Source organism: Salvelinus fontinalis, chromosome 13 (genome assembly GCF_029448725.1).
Source record: "Salvelinus fontinalis isolate EN_2023a chromosome 13, ASM2944872v1, whole genome shotgun sequence".
Taxonomy (NCBI): Eukaryota; Metazoa; Chordata; class Actinopteri; order Salmoniformes; family Salmonidae; genus Salvelinus; species Salvelinus fontinalis.
This window is the reverse complement of record NC_074677.1, coordinates 49,449,971-49,470,631: the sequence shown is the minus strand read 5'-3', so window position 1 is coordinate 49,470,631 and position 20,661 is coordinate 49,449,971. Positions and strand designations below refer to the sequence as shown.

Genomic DNA, 20,661 nt, shown 5'->3' with positions numbered 1-20,661 from the left:
AAGATTAGCCCCTTCCCAGTCAGCACTTTCCCAGCAGCACTTTAATACCACACCTAACTGCTTAATGGAGAGCACAGTGATTTCATACCTGCTCTAATACCCATTAAAAAGCTTAAGCTGCATACAGAGAGCAGCTCTGCTGAAATGGAACCCGTCTCCCTTTGAAATAGAGTGGCAGACTTCAGTTAAAGACTTTGCATGGGCGTAATGCTTCCTGGAAGCCCAATTCTGTCTCTGATGGGAGAGGAGGCTCAATCCGAGATGATTGTTGGATGTGTTTTGTTGGGATCTGTTGTGCTGTCAAAGGAGTTTTTTTTTGTCGTGTTGGAGGAGAAAATGTAATGTGCTGGAGCGCACTTTGGGACATTTTCTGCAGTGCATTTTGGGATGCGACAAGCAGGTATGATAGCGTTGTTTCCTAACAGAGACATTGCTCTGTGGGGAGAGAAACAAACAGGTTTGTCTTTGTGTTCAGCGACGATGTCAGCATGTGCAGTGGTGCTGCATGGGGCTGTAGCTGGGGCCTTCTCTCACAGCTAATTGACAGAGCCAGTTCTACGGAGTTGTCAGCTCCACGTGGACAGCCACTTAGAGTAGGAAATAGTTACAGCACCTACACGCCTGCTTCAATGGCTTGACATTGAACAAGAGGTCTGAGAATGGCCAAGAACACCTTAATACACACATCCATCCTTGAAACAGTCACAAATACTCCACCGGACGTACGTCATAAACACGTATACCATACTGCAGTATTTACACACGGTACATGCCTCATTTGAAGGGACAACCTCATTGCCACTTTACCTCATCTCTCAGCCATCCCTCTCACTCCAATGAACTCATTGTTACACTTCCAGGAAAAGGATGGCGGCACAACAAGTTTGGTAAAGAACGGTAGACACCTCGTTTGTCTGCATACTACTGAGCAAGAACAGTGTTACTAGATGTGAAAGCTTTTGGTTTCTAGACAGGTCAATAAGGGCACAAATACATTTTCATTCCCATTATTTTACCTTGGAGAATTCTTCTGCAGTTTGGCCTCTGATTCTAACACCTTTTATGAAGTGAAATTGGCAGGAAGATGCAGCCAGGATCAGTCATGCAACCAAAAGAGTGAGAAAATAAACAAACACATCTTACGCATAATAATCAACCACACCGATGAAAAAAACACGTCTAAAGAATTTTAACACGCTTGATTTGAATATATGTGCAGTTGAAATGTTGCTGGGTCAACAGAGGAACAGAGTATCTATTTCAGCCCTTACATGTGCTCCAATTAGGAGCTGGGCAGCAAACTGACTGACACATGATGTAATGGGCTGGCGTTCAGTGAAATCCAGTGGTCCACAGATGATCATTTAGCTCAGCTCCTGTCCCCCTCCTCCCAGTCAACACTGTTTCTCCACGGTTGAGTGAGCGTGGAGCGGCCTGAACACAAGCTGCTGTCTGCTGTCCTTCTCCATTTCCCCAGTGTGTCATGACCGTACTGTGCTGTGTGTTTGACGAGGTGTGAGACACAGCATCATGCCCCCACCGTGCTTCTCCAGCGGCTCACAGTGTTCACAGTGCCATTCCCATACCCCTCCCTCCGTCCATCCCTAGCTCTGTGGCCCCGCCTGCTGAAATATGGACGGTAAAACGGCCGATCCGACCGTCTGGAGGAAATAGGAATGCAATGACACAGTGCTCTCGCCGAGCAGGCTGACGGCTAATACAGTACAGGGGATTCGCCACGTGAGGAACCCAGGCACAGCTGGACTAAACAGAGCCCCTGTGTGTGTTTGTCTCTGACATTAGGTCAGCTTTGTTTTCATTATTCTAAAAAGCTATTCAAATTTCATTGGAGTTGAGGGCGCAGCAGGCTACATAGCGGCCTGGTGGGGAAGGACATGGAACTGATTTGCATTCAGAGCCTGTGACCTCCTCTACCACAGCCCGCATAGAGAGGACGAGGGAGGGGGGAAACAAAGAGAGAGCGAGGGAGGAGCTCAGAGGCTGAGAGCAGAGGGGGTTCTGTCTGAGTATTTCCTCCTTTCACGGTACTACTCTTAAAATTGGGCAAAAGGGTGTGATGTGTGGTTTCCTCTGTGGTCTGTGAGTGTTGGGTCATTCTGAGGCCTCAGATTCAGGTAGCAGATGAGGATCCATTAGAGGGACAGTCAATAAGGGGGATACATAGAGTGGTGCACTAAACAGGCCTTGGGCGTGTGGGATATTGAAATGTGATGTGTGGAAACTGTAATAATCCATATACCCTAAGCAAATCAAAATATGTCAATACTGTATGAACTATATCTGCTGTATGAACATGGAACATTGATATTTTGACTTTCAAGAACACTCAATTGTTTCACACACAGGAAGTAATAGATGAGGACAGCGACAGGCCTGTGTGAGCAGTGACCCCTAACAATATGTGACAGAATATGACAAGAACACAAGCCACATGTAAAAAACACACTTTCATTCACAGACAGGCACTCCTGTACCCTTGGGAATAACCAAATCACACACAATCCGTTTTCCTCCCAAGCAGCATAACCCATAGCAACTTGACATAGAATATGATTTCAGCCAATCACAAGCCAATCGCAGGCTTCCCAATTACAGTAATCTCCCCTTCTCTCCAGTACTTAGACAGTATTTAGAAAAGATTTACAACATAACTCACTACCCTATTCATACACTATTTAGTGTTCAAGGTGCTGCCTCACTTAACAAAATGATTAAACGCAATTAATCAACAGGATGAAAAATGTCTGTTGGCCAGGTCGAGCTACAATCCAGCAGTGTTTCTGGTGCCCCTCGTTTCCCATCCCAGCCCAAAGCTCACTTTCAAAGGCATCCCTCTTTTGTGTACATGGAATTAGATAAACCTTCAGTTTCTGGGCTAATTAGCTGTGGAGTTGTGCACTAGGTAGGAGCTAGCAGAGGTGCGACTGCTACAATACAGTACACAACGATTTCTCATTTCCCCCGAAGAACAATCCTGATCCAATTTTCACCAGATCAAGGGCTGCTGCGATAGCAAAAATAGAATAATTTGTTTGAGGTTTGTTCTTGCATCAGAGGCAATTCACACGGTAGTTCTTCTGCAGTGTCAATTGTTATTTATTCATTTATTTATACATTCATATCAGTTTCCCCTCCCCCACCAATCATCATCACCCTACCAGTCTTCATGTATATTATACTCTGAAGCTTGAAATGACTCTTGAGCACGTACCATCTTTTTGTTTGGCTGTGGAACATATTGATCGGATTAAAACGGAAATTAATTTGGCACGCTGCCAAGACGTGGCCTGGTGGATTGTGATGTCACATCCTTCGCAGTGTATTGCTGCTGAGTAGACATCACAATGGGATTGCAACACTCTAACTCTCTGTTACAACGCCTCATACACAGTGAAATATGCATGTCGGCTAAATGTAGACTGCAGCCTAAGCCCATTACATCTGGTATACTGTGTGAGCTGGGTTTTGACATATATCATGGGGTGAAGCAAAGCCCAATATGTTACTACAGTAACACTATAGAGCCTAGACGTTTACTTATGTCTATAAAAAGGGTCTCTATTGTGAGGTCAGTCTAACAGTACTTCATATCCATAGTCCAGGGGGATCGACATACTACAATTCTGTGTGGAGTGAGTTTTGTGAGTCAGTACTGTGTGTGTGTGTGTGTGTGTGTGTGTGTGTGTGTGTGTGTGTGTGTGTGTGTGTGTGTGTGTGTGTGTGTGTGTGTGTGTGTGTGTGTGTGTGTGTGTGTGTGTGTGTGTGTGTGTGTGTGTGTGTGTGTGTGTGTGTGTGTGTGTGTGAGAGTGAGAGTGAATGTGGCTTATGTTAAAAACTACCTGCTAATTAGCTTTACTGAATACAGAACAATCTTTGAAAAAAAATCCTTCCCTCTCCAAATGTGTTTAATTGGTCCTGATTGAAGAGAATATTGAAGTTACACTGTTATGTTCCATTATGCTTTTATTAAGTGAAAATAAATCAATGCTTGGATAACTAATCAACTACAAGGGGGCAGAACCTGTCAAAAGAAAATAGCAAAATACTTTTTATCCCTCTCCTTAAAGCCACACTCCAGAGTCTGTACTTCAACCCAACGGCAGCCCCAACTCTGGTTCGGGCTATGCTACGGTATATCAATAATACAAATATAAAAAACATGAAACAGCAGGAAATCTTACAGATTGTGCATTTAAATTATTACGTCAATCTTCAGCAGTAGATTTCTGTCACATTGAATATAATCAGAGATAAGCAGACCCCCGTCAGAACACTGCTTGATGCAGATGGAAGCAGGCTGATCTGCTGAGGCAAGCACTTCTTATTGAAATGATTGGTTCGTGGCCGATAGTGGGAACCAATGAGGCTAGGATTCTCAGGCCCTCTATTGCAGTGATGCTTTGGGTCAACCAATTATGACAAGCTAATGTATAGAGGTTGACCTCCATGACAACCAAGGAGATGAGCTATCATCTGTAGCATATGAAGTCTCTCAACCTGATCATAGGTTCCCTGTGCTTACTGGTTACTGAGCTGAGCATGTTAACATGTCATACCTACATTATTATCTTCAGGAAAGGAATTTACCTTCTGTGTGTGTGTGTGTGTGTGTGTGTGTGTGTGTGTGTGTGTGTGTGTGTGTGTGTGTGTGTGTGTGTGTGTGTGTGTGTGTGTGTGTGTGTGTGTGTGTGTGTGTGTGTGTGTGTGTGTGTGTGTGTGTGTGTGTGTGTGTGTGTGTGTGTGTGTGTGTGTATTTATTGGTGTGCTGGTCTTGAAAATAATTCAATATGAGTGCTATAAATGGCTTAACCCCAAACGGACTGGTAACACCGCCTGAAATCTGATTATAGCTAATGCTCAACTCCAATGAGATTCAGTCCACAAAGGATTTCAGGAGCACAGCTGAAATTCTCAGAACCGAATGCCCTCGATACAAGCAAGCCCGCTGGGCAGCCTAAAATGGAGATACAAATCCCGTATATGTAAATGCTAAACCTAGAAGTCTCACAAGTATGTGCAAAATATTGTTTTCCGAGCACACAGTGGGGAAACAAACACAGTTCAGTTGGGTCAGACAATAAAGATGATCTGGTGTAAACATACAATTCATCTATTTGTTTCATTAGAGGGACATATTTTTCCCTCTCAATACTGTGGTCTAGATTTACTGTTGTCCCTCGCCAAGAATTAAAATATTTTAAGTTTATGTTATTTAGTCAATTTTGTCATTGAAATGTCTCAATCCTCAAGCCATGGGTAAATATACTTCCTCAACAAATTTGGACGCAGAGTGAGGGAGTAGCATAGCTAACAAACACTGACCTTTTGACCGAGCCTATACTTCAATAAAGCATGAAGCATCACTATACACTAGTGATGGGGGTTTGACAGTTGTGTATCATTTTGGAGGATATTATATCAGTACTTTGACTCCAAGGTTGTTGTTTTTTGTTGCTAGCTAGCTCTAGTCGGCTCTACCTGTGCCAAGACTCCAGTATTTTTCATCCTATAGCATGTTATCCATCTTCTTTTTAAATAGTGAGCCAACATGTTTTGAGCACTTTTATGGTTGATCAACACTCCTTTTCTCATGCTCTCTCTCATCTCTCTGCAGCAGACATATAGTGAGAAATATGTTTGGAACATCATATCGCAATGCATATGGAATCGTGAAAATCCCAATAAATATCGTATTGGCACCTAAGTATCGTGAAAATATAGTGTATATTGATTGACACATTGTTTGGTGTGTATTGATGAGTATAAAGGGCTCATTTGTGAAAGAGACCTTGGTCTCAGCATGACTCCCTGTTAAAATAAATAAAATATCCTATTGTGAGGTCCTGGGCAATTTCCAGCTCTACTATACACTGAAGCTAAAAATCCCTTGCTTTGACAGGACTAGGGTACAGTATGCATATCAAGGAAACCCTGCCTGAACAACAGACTAAACAGTAATCGAGGCTGACATGAGTGTAAGTGCTGCTATTCTTTGGTAATCTCATGGGTGTCTATTGGTTCAGCTTAAGAGCCCTTGTGTCTCTGATTACAATCTCCTGAAAGAATGATCCAAATGATACCACTCTATAAAGATGCTTCTATAGCGTTCCCTCTTGCTGGGACCAAATAACAGTTGCACTGTGACATAAAAAGGCCGAGGAGGACGACACATGTAATGCATCCTGGTCATTTTCACACTGCCGTCTTACTCTGGAGTGAGATAGCCAAGAAGGACCTGCTTCTCAACCGGAGACGAAACACACACAAGGTTAGTAGTGATACCTCAGAGGTGTAAATGTGGTAGCTTACTCCTAACCTTAAATGAACCTAACCTACTCCACACCAGTTAGTTCATTCACATCCAGTTCTATCTGACCAAAACTGAGGAGATCTCTTCATCCCCAGCAGTAGAAGCCCTAGACAGTCTGTCCTAGCCTGAGCCTGCCTGACTGGAAGTGTACTCTGGCCTGATAGATGGAACAGGAGCTGGACTCACCATCCTCAGTGGGCACGTAGACATTGAGGTACAGACAGTCCTCACTCTGGTTCTGAACGTAGCCTGCTGCAGCGTCCAGGTTGTCAGTGAACCACACCGGCAGCATGATCTCAGGCAGCACCCCGTGTACGTTCTGTGGGCACACGGGGGCAAACTGGGTGGCGTTGCGGATCTCCTGCCAGGAACCTGGCGCCTCAGGGGGCTGAAAGCGACGCTCGCCGATGGGCGGGGTGGCATAGGGCACGCCCAGGTACTGCTCCACGGGCCCCAGGATCTCGTTGTTGAGCTCCTTCCTGACGCCGCGCAGCTTGCCGTAGCCCGTGGTGACCATGGGGTGTTTCCCGCTGAGGTCGGCCCGCTGGCAGGAAGACAGTGTCAGACAGAGGGCCAGGCTCAGGAGACACACCAGACACGGGTCAGACATCCTGCGGGGGCTGGAGCGCCGCGTCCCACCGGAACCCTGCCGTCTGGGACCACTCTCTGAGAAGAAGGACATGTCCTCCAGTCTTCTAGCCAGAAAAACAAATTATGACCAGGAGTTCACTCGTGGGCAGAAATGGGTATAGAAAGGACCTCCAAATAACCTCAAATTAGTAGGTTATTGGAGATACTGGGAGAAATAAGGTATTGGGAGGGGTGGGGGGGTTGGTCAAAAGCAGAGGTGCAGAGTGTGTCTTCCTAGCATGGTGTGAGAAGTGAGAGAGCAGGTGTAGAGATGGGGAGGGACGGGGGCATCCTCAGCTAGACTGTCTGCTCTGGTCCATTCTCCTGAGAGCTCCTGGTAGGCCAGCTGCAGACTGACAGCTCCCACGGCCAACACGCCACACCTGGGTACACACAAGGGTCAGAGGTCATGTTTCATTAGTGGGTCTGTGTTTGGAGAGACACACACACACACACATCGAGTGTCATTAACTATAGCCGTTTTTAGTATTATGTAAACACGGCAGTCCTACATCAGTTACATATGCACGTAAGATTTGCATTACATCGTGCACATTGTGCACTTGAGCTGCCACAACTAAGACATGTTCCCATTCACATGTTCACATCTTGGATACTGTATATCCATCCATGCTACGGTACTTTGAAGTGTAAACTGCTCTCCATGTAATCGACTTGACTCCTCAGAGAACACAACAGCAATAAAAGCCTATTGACACATCAATCAGGAAGACTAAAAAAAGCGTGACACCTCTCTCCCCCCCTCCGGTGCGTCTATGTTGGCTTCCCCCTCACAGCTTTGTTTAGTTGGTTCCTGCCTTCTCATGGTTCCACTCGAATGGGCGGCGCTAATCTGGCCCTGGCTTTGGGAGATGGAGCCGTTTAGGCGTGATAAAGGCTTTATGTGGCTAGCTCTCACTGTCTGCTGAATACCTCCCACCCCACCTCCACACCGCCCCTCACCTCCCCTGCTGCAGCCACTCCACCTGATGACAGACTAACACGCTACAGTGATGGCATATGATGCTACAACACGCTATGACAAGACGAGGATGTGAGCCCTATCAGGCTGAGGGAAAGGAGAAAGGAGCCAGCTAGCTGCCTGTAAAGACAACAATTCATTAACAAGCATCTGACTCCATTTTAAGACCGGCAGGCTAGGCTCTCTGTAAATGTCATGGAAATGACACAGCTATACTGAATGGATGTTAATGACTATGCTGTAGCCTACACATTCAACATAGTCAGGGATATAGTGTTTCCAAAATATCACTATTTTTTTAAACAAGCCATAGAAAGCTGGTTGTAATTTCAGTTTAATCTACCGGAAAGGACAGAACAAATATTACAACAACAATTATGGCTAAACTCAAATATACTAATTGCTTAAAAAATATATATTTGTTGAGAAATATTTTTTTAAACTGTATAATCTTTGAAAAAAATATCATAAATAGGACTGGTGGAGTTGTCACACATGCAGTTATCAAAAATATGGAAACGCCTTCTCTATCCAAAATTACAACCAACTGATTGCAGCATTACCGCAAAAATGGAGGAGGCAAGTGGAAGCCAGAGAAGGTAAGGAACATTTCTGTTGGCCTTGCATTTAAGACCAAAATTGGTTAAAGAAAGTTGTGATGAATAAAAAAGTATACCAGTTTCATTTAAGCACCAAACCATTAACAGCTGAGAAACACAGGTTGCAAAATAGTTGGTAAGAGATTTTCGAGGTACCGATTCCATGGCACATGGTTTATGAACTGTTACATAAAACAACGTTTTTCAATTAAATTATACAATATCCTTGCACCCAATAGAATGTTATATACGGTACATTCGGAAAGTATTCAGACCCCTTGACTTTTCCCACATTTTGTTACATGTGCATAATAATGTCATGTGCATTATTCTAAAATTGATTAAATAGTTTTCCCCTTCATCAATCTACACTCAATTGCCCATAAGGACAAAGTAAAAACAGTTTTTTTTTTTACATTTTTGCAAATGTATTAAAAAACAAAATGACATAAGTATTCATACCGTTTACACATTTACATAAGTATTCATACCGTTTACTTAGAACTTTGTTGAAGCATCTTTGGCAGCGATTACAGCCTCGAGTCTTCTTGGGTGTGGCGCTTATTGGGTATGAAGCTTGGCACACCTGTATTTGGGGAGTTTATCCCATTCTTCTCAGCAGATCCTCAAGCTCTGTCAGGTTGGATGTGGAGCATTGCGGCACAGCTATTTCCATGTCTCTCTTAGATCGGGTTCTGGGCCACTCAAGGAAATTCAGAGACTTGTCCCGATGCCACTCCTGCATTGTCTTGGCTGTGGGCTTAGGGTCGTTGTCCTGTTGGAAGGTGAACCTTCTCTCCAGTCTGAGGTCCTGAGCTCTCTGGAGCAGGTTTTCATCAAGGATCTCTCTGTACTTTGCTCCGTTCATCCTTCCCTCGATCCTGACTTGTCTGCCAGTCCCTGCCGTTGAAAAACATTCCCACTGCATGATGCTTCACCGTAAGGATGGTGCCAAGTTTCCTCCAGATGTGACGCTTGACATTCAGGCCAAAGAGTTCAATCTTGTTTTCATCAGACCAGAGAATCTTGTTTCTCATGGTCAGAGTCCTTTAGGTGGGCTGTCATGTGCCTTTTACTAAAAGTGGCTTCCGTCTGGCCACTCTACCATAAAGGCCTGATTGGTGGAGTACTGCAGAGATGGTTGTCCTTCTGAAAGGTTCTCCCATCTCCATAGAGGAACTCAAGAGCTTTGTCAGAGCGACCACCCGGTTCTTGGTCACCTCCCTGACCAAGGCCCTTCTCCCCCGATTGCTCAGTTTGGACGGACGGCCAGCTCTAGGGAGAGTCTTGGTGGTTCCAAACTTCTTCCATTTAAGAATGATGGAGGCCACTTTGTTCTTGGGGAACTTCAATGCTGCAGAAATGTTTTGTTACCGTTCCCTAGATCTGTGTCTTGACACAATCCTGTCTCGGAGCTCTACGGACAATTTCTTTGACCTCATGGCTCGGTTTTTGCTCTGACATGCACTGTCAACTGTGGGACCTTATATATACAGGTGTGTGCCTTAACAAAGCATGTCCAATCAATTGAATTTACCACGGGTGGACTCTAATCAATCTGTAGAAACATCAAGGAGGATCAATGGAAACATGATACACCTGAGCTCAATTGCAAGTCTCATAGCAAAGGGTCTGAATACTTATGTAAATAAGGTATGTGTTAATTTTGTGTTTTTTATACATTTGCAACATTTCTAAAAAACAGATTTTCACTTTGTCATTATGTGTGTAGTGTATTGTGTGTAGATTCATGAGGAATTTACTTATTTAATCCATTTTAGAAAAAGGCTGTAACGTAACAAAATGTGAAAAAAGTCAAGGGGTCTGAAAAGTTTCCGAATGCACTGTATCTGGGGGCTACAACCATCCCAGCTCTGCAGATTTTGCTGTGAAGAGACAGAATCATTACATCATTTGTTTTGGTACTGCCCATATGTAGCTTGTATTTGGTCACAGGTTCAAGGCTAGAGAATTGCAATATTTACCTTGCGCGAACTCTGCAAATAGCACTGCTGGGTGATAATAGTCTTAGCAAAAATGTATATCTGTAGAAACTATGAGAATAGCAAGGTTCAGAACCTTTGTGAAACATCACAGCACAGTTGAAGAATATATGGTAATTAGAAATCAAAACTGGATGGCCTTCAGAGATAGATGGGAGGGGTTGAGAATAGCTAGGACTAAAAACAAACAAACAAAAAAAGACAACTAATGTAAAATATATTGTGTCTGTAAAATGTATATAGTATGTATAAGCTGGAAGTAGAAGCCTAAGTATAATTGTCAATTAGTTATTACTCCAATTAGGGGAGGGATGGTTGGGTTAGGGTAAAATAATCAAATAAAATATATATTTAAAATATATACAGTACCAGTCAAAAGTTTGGACACACCTACTCATTCCAAGTTTTTATTTTATTTGTATTTTTACAATTTTCTACATTGTAGAATAATAGTGAAGACATCAAAACTACTACATAACACATATGGAATCATAACCACCAAAAATTGTTAAACAAAAATAATATTTATATAATTCTTCAAAATAGCCATGCTTTTCCTCGATGACGGCTTTGCACACTCTTGGCATTCTCTCAACCAGCTTCATGAGGACTGCTTTTTCAACAGTTTTGTAGGAGTTCCCACATATGCTAATCACTTGTTGGCTGCTTTTCCTTCACTCTGCGGTCCAACTCATCCCAAACCATCTCAGTTGGGTTGAACTAGGGGGATTGTGGAAGCAGCACTCAGCACTCCATCAATATCCTTCTTGATCAAATAGCCCTAACACAGCCTGGAGGTGTGTTTTGGGTCATTGTCCTGTTTAAGAACAAATGATAGTCCCACTCAGCGCTATTCCAGATGGGATGGAGTATCGCTGCAGAATGCTGTGGTAGCCTTGCTGGTTAAGTATGCCTTTAATTCTAAATAAATCACAGACAGTGTCACCAGCAAAGCACCCCCACACCATCACACCTCCTCCTCCATGCTTCATGGTGGGAACCACACATGCATAGATGATCTGTTCACCTACTCTGCGTCTCACAAAGATACAGCGTTTGCAACCAAAAATCAAAAATTTGGACTCATCAGCCCAAAGGACAGATTTCCACCGGTCTAATGTCCATTGCTCGTGCTTCTTGGCCCTTCTTCTTATTGGTGTTCTTTAGTAGTGGTTTCTTCGCAGCAATTAGACTACGAAGGCCTGATTCACGAAGTCTCCTCTGAACAGTTGATGTTGAGATGTGTCTGTTACCTAAACTCTGTGAAGCATTTATTTGGGCTGCAATTTCTGAGGTGCGGTTAACTCTAATGAACTTATCCTTTGCAGCAGAGTCCTTTTGAGAGCCAGTTTCATCATAGCGCGTGATGGTTTTTGCGACCGCACTTGAAGAAACTTTAAAAGTTCTTGAAATGTTCCTGATTGACTAACCTTCATGTCTTAAAGTATTGATGGCCTGTCGTTTCTCTTTGCTTATTTGAGCTGTTCTTGCCATAATATGGACTTGGTCTTTTACCAAATAGGGCTATCTTCTGTATACCACCCCTACCTTGTCACAACACAACTGATTGGCTCAAACACATTAATAAGGAAAGAAATTCCACAAATAAACTTTTAACACAGCACACCTGTTAATTGAAATACCTTCCAGCTGACTACCTCATGAAGCTGGTTGAGAGAATGCCAAGATTGTGCAAAGCTTTCATCAAACAAAGGGTGGCTACTTTGAAGAATCTCAAATATAAAATATATTTTGATTTGTTTAACACTACATGATTTCATATGTGTTATTTCATAGTTTTGATGTCTTCACTATTATTCTACAATGTAGAAAATAGTCAAAATAAAGAAAAACCTCTTGAATGAGTAGGTGTATCCAGACTTTTGACTGGTACTGTATATTTCCCAAAAATATATATGGGGGATTGGAAATGATGCAGACAATTACATTTATAGAAGCCGCAATCTTTCTGCAATATTAAAGCTGGGGAAAAAGTGTCACTCTTACTCTAAATGTCTGTAATTTTAAGATTCACACCTTATTTGAATCTATGTAATCAAAAAAAGAAAATATATATATTTAACAATAAGAGCAATGGTGTGAAATTGTACATTTCATTACTGGAGATAATTGGAAAAAGTGAGATATGACACTCAGTGTCTGTTCTTTAAAAGGTTAAACATTGTGTGGGTCGTAATGGAGTGAGAATGTGTGATTTGAAAAGACATTCCTAGGTTGGTATCTCAGACCGCCAAGTGGAGAGGCAGAGGAAGAAGTCAGATGCCAACCCATCTCACAGAGATTTACACCCAGAGATTTACACCCAGATGAGAGACCTCTTCTGACCGATATGCCATCGGTTTGCCAGCCAACAACTACCCGTCCTGTTTTAAATATGGCCCATTAAAACAATGAAGTACGACAATGATGATTATGATCCCAGTTTGGCAGGTGTAAAAGCCAGAGCACAACTTCCTGTGTCACATTGTATATGAGGGTAATAGGACAGAGATTAAGATAAAGCATGATACATTTCTACCTTGAAATGCCCATTGGTTTTTGAGATGTGATTGTGGACGATTGGAATTCCTATACTTGATGACTAAGGATGTATAGATCTGTGTTTATCCAATTGTTGATCTGTTTCTCAACATTATGATGTTGTGGTATTGCTGTTGATGTAATGCTAGACTGTAATGGTTTCTCAGGGTGTATAGACCTCATGACTGCATCCAGATATGAGTCACCCTCGTGTTTTAATGAGATCTCTTTGCTCTGATTATTGGAGATCCTCAAATGTCGTTAGTCATGCATATTTATCAGATATAATTAGGGCCTGCTGCATATCGCATTTGGCAAGTGGGCTGAAATTAGATTTCATAAATATGCATTTGTTTTTTTGACCCCACCCCCCCACCCCCCGAAAAACAAGACTAAACAAAGAGAAGGAAATGAAAGGAATATGACACACTAAACAACAATAGGGAGACATAGCTATGGCTGCATCGACCAAACTGTCATAAACACCACATTTCCACCCTGTTTTCACTCCCACAGATTAGAGAGCAGGAGAAGAGGAGTGAAGGTAGTTATGCAGATGACAGTACAGTGTTGGCCAACCACCGCAAATTGTGCGCTATCATTAATGCGGGCAACACACCTGGAGGGCATTACTACCAGAAACCCCCCAGCCATACGCATAATATTATTGATTTTATGAAAATGGATCCACCACCATTTTCTAATATATATATATATATTTTAAACAAGTCTAGGTACAGGTACAAGCTCACACACACACACACACACACACACACACACACACACACACACACACACACACACACACACACACACACACACACACACACACACACACACACACACACACACACACACACACACACACACACACACACACACACACACACACACACACACACACACACAGACACACACACACACACTGTAAATTGCAGTCTGGACATAGGCATGCCAAGCATAGTTAAATTCACTAGGCTATTGATAAGGCCCAAAAAGACAGTATATAATGAAAAACAACAATATGTTTTAAATAGGCTGTCTAAACAGTTACAAGCAGCATAATTGCTCCCCGTGGGCGTATTATAGGCCTATAGACAAGGAAACTGAAGACTATGGAGGGTTTTACACGCACCCAAACTTTTCACAGGAGCTGGACAAAGATCCAGTATGAAGAGAATGGGGAATGTCCACTCACCGTGACACTGCTCCCAAATGTAATGCTTTATAAACATCATGGAACCATCTTAGAGACCGTATTTGGACTTCTACAGAAATAGCAGACAAAATTGTATCGCATTCGAGCCACGTTCTCAACAAACTCATGGACGGTGAATCATTCTAATAACTTAGTTTTTTCATCAAAATAAATGAAAAACAATCAATCTGTTAGTTAAAATAGGATATGGTCAGAAGCATGATATTAGAAATCACATCGCTCATTCCATGAGCAAAAGGCACCCTAACACCCACCAGAAACATCAAAATGAACTCTGAATTCATTTGGAGACATTTAGCTATTAGCGCTGCTTGAACATTGGGGCACGTTGGTAAGAATACACCTCAGTTATTTCCACTACTCCCACCTCAGCGCAAGCAAGCTCTAATAATAAGGCGCCAGGGTTGGAAAATAGCGGAGTGCCAGAGAAGTGCAAGTCGAAATTGCAAAAGAGCATGCGTTTGAAACTAGCGCCGCCTTAACTTCAGCCGAAAATACAGCCGAGTCTCTGAGAGACAGGTTTATTTATATATCAGCATGATAAGGTCAGCTCATAAATCACTCACAGATAATATTTCTCTCTTCGTGATGCAGTATATGTGTGTGTATGCAGATGTCTCTCAGTCAGGGAGGTGTTGTGTGTTCTGGCCCAACAGAGTGCTAGCATTAGCGTTTAGCTCACGGGGAGGAATCCCACAAGTGGGCCCTTATTGATTAGCTTAGCGTGGGTTAGGGTCACATTCTACAGGGCCTGCAGTCTGACAGACTTCCTCCCCACTGCCTGTCCAGCTCCCTGAGTGTGTACGAGCTACAGATACATACACACTCTCACACAAGATGTGGAGTATTGACTGCAGGGGGAGGGGCTAGTGCACAAATCTCTAATTATTCCATTATCAGCTCACACAATGAGAAAGACAACACTAGCTATATCTCTAAGGAATGGCAAGGGGAAGCAATGAAACCAGCCAAAAAATGATTTAACCATTGACATATTGTTCAGTTCCACCACATTGGCCTACAATATGTGTTGAAATAGGGTCAGATAGTACCAGCACCAGCAGAAGTGTGTAGGGTTGTGTAAAAGGCCTACAAATGTAGGATCTTAATTTGATCACTCTTTTGTTGATGAGATTTTTCATCCACAGCAGGAAATGCAAACTTGTAGTGTATTCAAGGTTTAAAAAGGCTTCTAAAGGTTGTAACTTCACCTTTAAAATGTCAGACTTGATTTGCCCTAATGTGAAACGTATCAACCCCTATGAAAAATATCCATGAAATATAATCCACATGTATGTAATAATTGACTGTATGTTTGTTTATTCCATGTGTAACTCTGTGTTGTATGTGTCGAACTGCTTTGCTTTATCTTGGCCAGGTTGCAGTTGTAAATGAGAACTTGTTCTCAACTAGCCTACCTGGTTAAAACTTTTTGGGGATAGGGGGCAGCATTTTCACTTTTGGATGAATAGCGTGCCCAGAGTGAACTGACACCTACTCTGTCCCAGATGCTGATATATGCATAGTATTATTACTATTGGATAGAAAACACTCTGAAGTTTCTAAAACTGTTTGAATGATGTCTGTGAGTATAACAGAACTCATATGGCAGGCAAAAACCTGAGAAAAATCCAACCAGGAAGTGGGATATCTGAGGTTGGTCGATTTTCAACTCAGCCCCTATTGAATGCACAGTAGGATATGGATCTGTTTGTACTTCCTACGGCTTCCACTAGATGTCAAGAGTCTGTAGAACCTTGAATGAGGCTTCTACTGTGATGTAGAGCCAGATGGGAGCTGTTTGAGTCAGTGGTCTGGCAGAGAGCCAGGTCCTGGTCACACGCATTTCACATGATAGCGACCTGCGTTCCATTGCTTCTCTACAGACAAAGGAATTCTCAGGTTGGAACGTTATTGAATATTTATGATAACAACATCCTAAAGATTGATTCTATACTTAGTTTGACAAGTTTCTTCGACCTGTAATATAAGTTTTTGAAGTTTTCGTCCAACGTTCGGCTGGACCTGCACGAGCGTTTGGATATGTGTACTAAACGTGCTAACAAAAGTAGCTACTTGGACATAAATAATGGACATTATCGAACAAAACAACAATTTATTGTGGAACTAGGATTCCTGGTAGTGCATTCTGATGAAGATCATCAAAGGTAAGGGAATATTTATAATGTAATTTCTGATTTCTGTTGACTCCAACATGGCAGAATTTTTATTTATTTTCTGAGCGCCGTCTCAGATTATTGCATGGTTTGCTTTTTCCGTAAAGTTTTTTGAAATCTGACACAGCGGTTGCATTAAGAACAAGTGTATCTTTAATTCTATGTAAAACATGTATCTTTCATCAAAGTTTATGATGAGTATTTATGTTATTTGACGTGGCTCTCTGCAATTTCTCCGGATATTTTGGAGGCATTTCTGAACATGGCGCCAATGTAAACTGAGGTTTTTGGATATAAATATTAACTTTATCGAACAAAACATATATGTATTGTGTAACATGAATGAGTGTCATCTGATGAAAATCATCAAAGGTTAATGATTAATTTTATCTCTATTTCTGCTTTTTGTGACTCCTATCTTTGGCTGGAAAAATGGCTGTGTTTTTTTTTGACTTGGCGGTGATCTAACAATCATATGTTGTGCTTTGCTGTAAAGCATTTTTGAAATCGGACACGATGGGTTCATTTGCTGTATTGGACTTGTTAATGTGTGAAAGTTACATATTTCTGAAAAATATTTTTGAATTTCCTGCGCTGCCTTTTCAGAGGAATGTTGTCGAGGGGTTCCGCTAGCGGAACGCCTGTCCTAGAAAGGTTAAATAAATGTGAAATAAAAATAAAAATAAAAATTTCCTGTTGCTGCAGGATTATTTTCCTGCTGTAGCAAACTGGCTCAAATTAAGATCCTACATCTGTAACAGTCATTGTGGCTTTGTCAGGTGAAGCCGTTTGATGTAGTAATACCTTCTGCCTCCAGGACAGTTTTAAGGGTGTGTTTAAGTGGACAACTGGTCAAAGTGAACCGTGAAAACCCTGCAGAATGGTGCCGTTTGAACAAACAGCGTGTCATAAGCTTCTTTGTCTCTGCCGCCGGTGCTAAAAAACACATGCACTGTTTCAACTATCAAGCTGTTCTGTACTCCTGTGCTAGTGTACTCCTGTGGATGTCAAGCAGTTTATAACGCCAAAAAACAGAATGCCAACGTCTCTGGGAGAACAAATTTATGTTTCAATACACAGCAACTCAGGTGTCCGTTTCTATGAGCAGAAATGGCACCCGCCCACGCACGCACGCACACACACACACACACACACACACACACACACACACACACACACACACACACACACACACACACACACACACAGCGGATTTACTGAAAGTACAGTAAAACTGAAAGCTGGATAATTCAACTCTAATGTTATTCTTAGTTAATCTATTCCTGGTTAATATACAGTGGAGGGTAATATCCCCTCTCCTCTCCCACTCTGACTGAATCTCTTCTGATTCTTCGTTTAATCTATTTTTAGCAAATCTGTTCTGGACAGCAATATCCCACTGAAGGTTAATCTGTCTGAGAAAATAATCATTTTAGCATGTTATTTCTTGTTCCAGTGTTAATTTCAGGGTGACCTCATAATCACACTGAACCCCTGGGCTGTCATCCTTCATGAAGGCTGGGAGCTTCATCCCAGAAATCCCTCTGTTCAGTGTGAGCTCTCTTTCTCTCCAAGAGGCTCCACTCTGAGTAGTGCTCAGTCAAACACTACAGAGTACCCGACCACCACCCTCAAACCCCATCTCACTCCAGCCAGGGGAATTTAGATTACAACTAAACAAAGTTCCCAACTTAAAGTTATGATATTAATTAACCCAAAGTTCAACCATGTCTTCAAAATAGTATTATTATTTTTAAAGTTTCTGGCTAGGGGAATCCTAGAGGGGCCAGTGAGAAGGAGACAGAAGACCGTTGAGTTCATTTGAGATTTTATTTGTCTTTATTTCTCCCAGGATGCATTCCTACAAGTCACAGCATGAGAGAACCAATCAGATAAACAAGCTTATGAATAATCAAATAAAAGTAAATTAAGGGGCCTCTAACGAAGCAGAAGTGAAGGTTGTTAACGAGTCAGGGAAAGAGACTAGGGACATAAAACAGCGGGCAGAAGGGAAGGTGAGACAAAAAAAAGGCTCTCCGCTTCTGTTAGGCCGGACAATTAATGTGTTGCCCACGGTGACCACTAGTCTTTAATCTTAATGCTAGTAGCACACATACCAGCCAGTGACCCTTCATCTGACTACCCTCCACACACATACACAAAAACACAGAAGCATGTCCGCACACAAGAATTATTGCCCAGATAAAATTCTATAGATTTCTACATTATGTTTTGTATGTATGTACAGTAGAGCTGTGTTCGAATACTCATACTAACCGCACTAACCATACTATTTGTGATGTAAATTGAGTATGTAGATGCTTATTGGTCATAGTATGGATAGAGTTAGTATGCCAAAAGGTCCTGGATGTCGTACTACATTCGCCAAAATACGAAGACTACACGCAGTGGACACTATTTCCATACTTTTAGGGCCCATAACGCAATTCATCGAACTTGCCAGTATATTAGCTATATGCTAACTTAACTACCCAACGTTTATTGACTTGATTATTCAGGTCAATCTTAGCTAAGTGGTATAGTCGTGCGTTCTCAGCCTCAATGGTCATAAAATCACTCTGCCCATCTACTCCGATTTCAGAGCACTCTCATCTGAGTGTGCCAGAGCGCAGAATAACTGATGAATTTACGAACGCTCAACACCCGTTGAATATGGCCCGTGTCAGTAAACGTTGGCAAAAAAACCCGTAATGAAATTGTTGCCAGCATCACAGATACAGTCACCAACGCTCTGGAAAACCAGCTCTGCTGGGGAGGTTGTGGTCAGAATGCCTGGAACAATCCCTACTCCTCAGCCAGAGTGTCCAGTATGCATTCTGAACGCTACCAGAGGGAAACGCTCTGAATTTACAAACTGACAATCTGGCAACTCTCTGAATTTACGAACACTCCGAAGTGTCTAGCTAGTCATTTGTTATGCTAACAAGCTAGCAAGAGGTTGCATAGCAACATCATCAAATTCCGGTAGTACGTTCAACTGAAAGGATACCATTTGTTTACAGTATACAAAAATTAACTAATAGTACATTAGTATGTAGTATACAGTATGTTAGTATGGGTATTCGAACACAGCTTATGTCTTGGCTGGCATTCGTGAGTGCCAGTCTGCGTGTTACTGAGGTACACTGGTGTAAACAATCTGGCCACACACTAATTACTATTTATCGAGGCAGCAAACTAGGTGTGTGTGTGTGTATATTGGGGGAGTGTGAGCAGTTTGACAGCTGCTTCCCCTCTAGCCACGGCTAATTTAAGAAGAGCGATCCTGACTGAGAAGAATGGCCTGAAAGGTTGAATAATGAACCCAAGTGGCCCCGATAACACAGAGCGCAGCAAAGCCCAATCTAGCTGACCCATTGTGTCTGCGCCAAGTCATGTCAACTGCGTTCAAATGTCATGTCGGCTCTTCTATGACTGCTTAATGACTGGTGATGTTTAATGTTCCAATTGATTGAAGGATATTCAACATTTGTAATAGATTTGAGCTGTACTCGTATCTTTCTAAATGTATATGGAATCACTTAAAACACGACGTGGACATGTTAAAAAAGGATTCCAGCGGAGAGATGATGAATATGACTGAATATTGCAGGTTGTATGCTGGCTGGTGTAACATGGGAGGTGGCCTGTGTATGGGGGAAAGTGATGTACCTGTAGAACAAAGGGATGAGGGGTGGTCTAAGGAGGGGTAATCACTCTGAGCCATATCAAATGCAACAGCTACACTTCATCATGGATTAAAACAGATACAGCCCTCGCATACCTTCACTTGCCAAACAACCCCCCCCCCCCCCACACACACACAGACACACACACACACGCACGCACGCACACACGCACGCACGCACACACACACACACACAAGTTCCAGCAAATTGGTCCATGCCTAGGGGCAAGACCTGGGAGCTAGGCAGGGGAGCTGGGAGTTACAGCCAGGCTCAGGAGAGAGAGATTGTCAGAGATAGAGAGAGAGTGGAATACAGAGAGAGAGGAATAAAGACAGAGAGATAGAGAGAAAGGGTGGAAGGGAGAGAGGGTGGGAACGAGAGAGAGGGAGGAAGAGACAGATAGATAGAGGAAGAGAGAGAGACAGAAACAGGAAGAAAGAGACAGAGAGAGGAATGGAGGGAGGGAGAGCAGAGCAAGGACTAAATCCTG

The 20,661-nt window shown here is 42.5% G+C and overlaps 1 protein-coding gene across 2 annotated transcripts in view; it reads right to left on the bottom strand.

Moving 5' to 3' along the window:
- LOC129868859 (neuroligin-2-like) overlaps positions 1 to 20,661 on the bottom strand; it is a 77,310-nt gene that overhangs the window by 43,210 nt on the left and 13,439 nt on the right. For both annotated transcript variants that reach the window (XM_055943173.1, XM_055943171.1), the window contains exon 2: positions 6,518 to 7,344. In XM_055943173.1, the coding sequence (XP_055799148.1) occupies positions 6,518 to 7,013 (496 nt within the window). In that variant the 5' untranslated portion in view covers positions 7,014 to 7,344. The remainder of the gene's footprint in view (positions 1 to 6,517; positions 7,345 to 20,661) is intronic.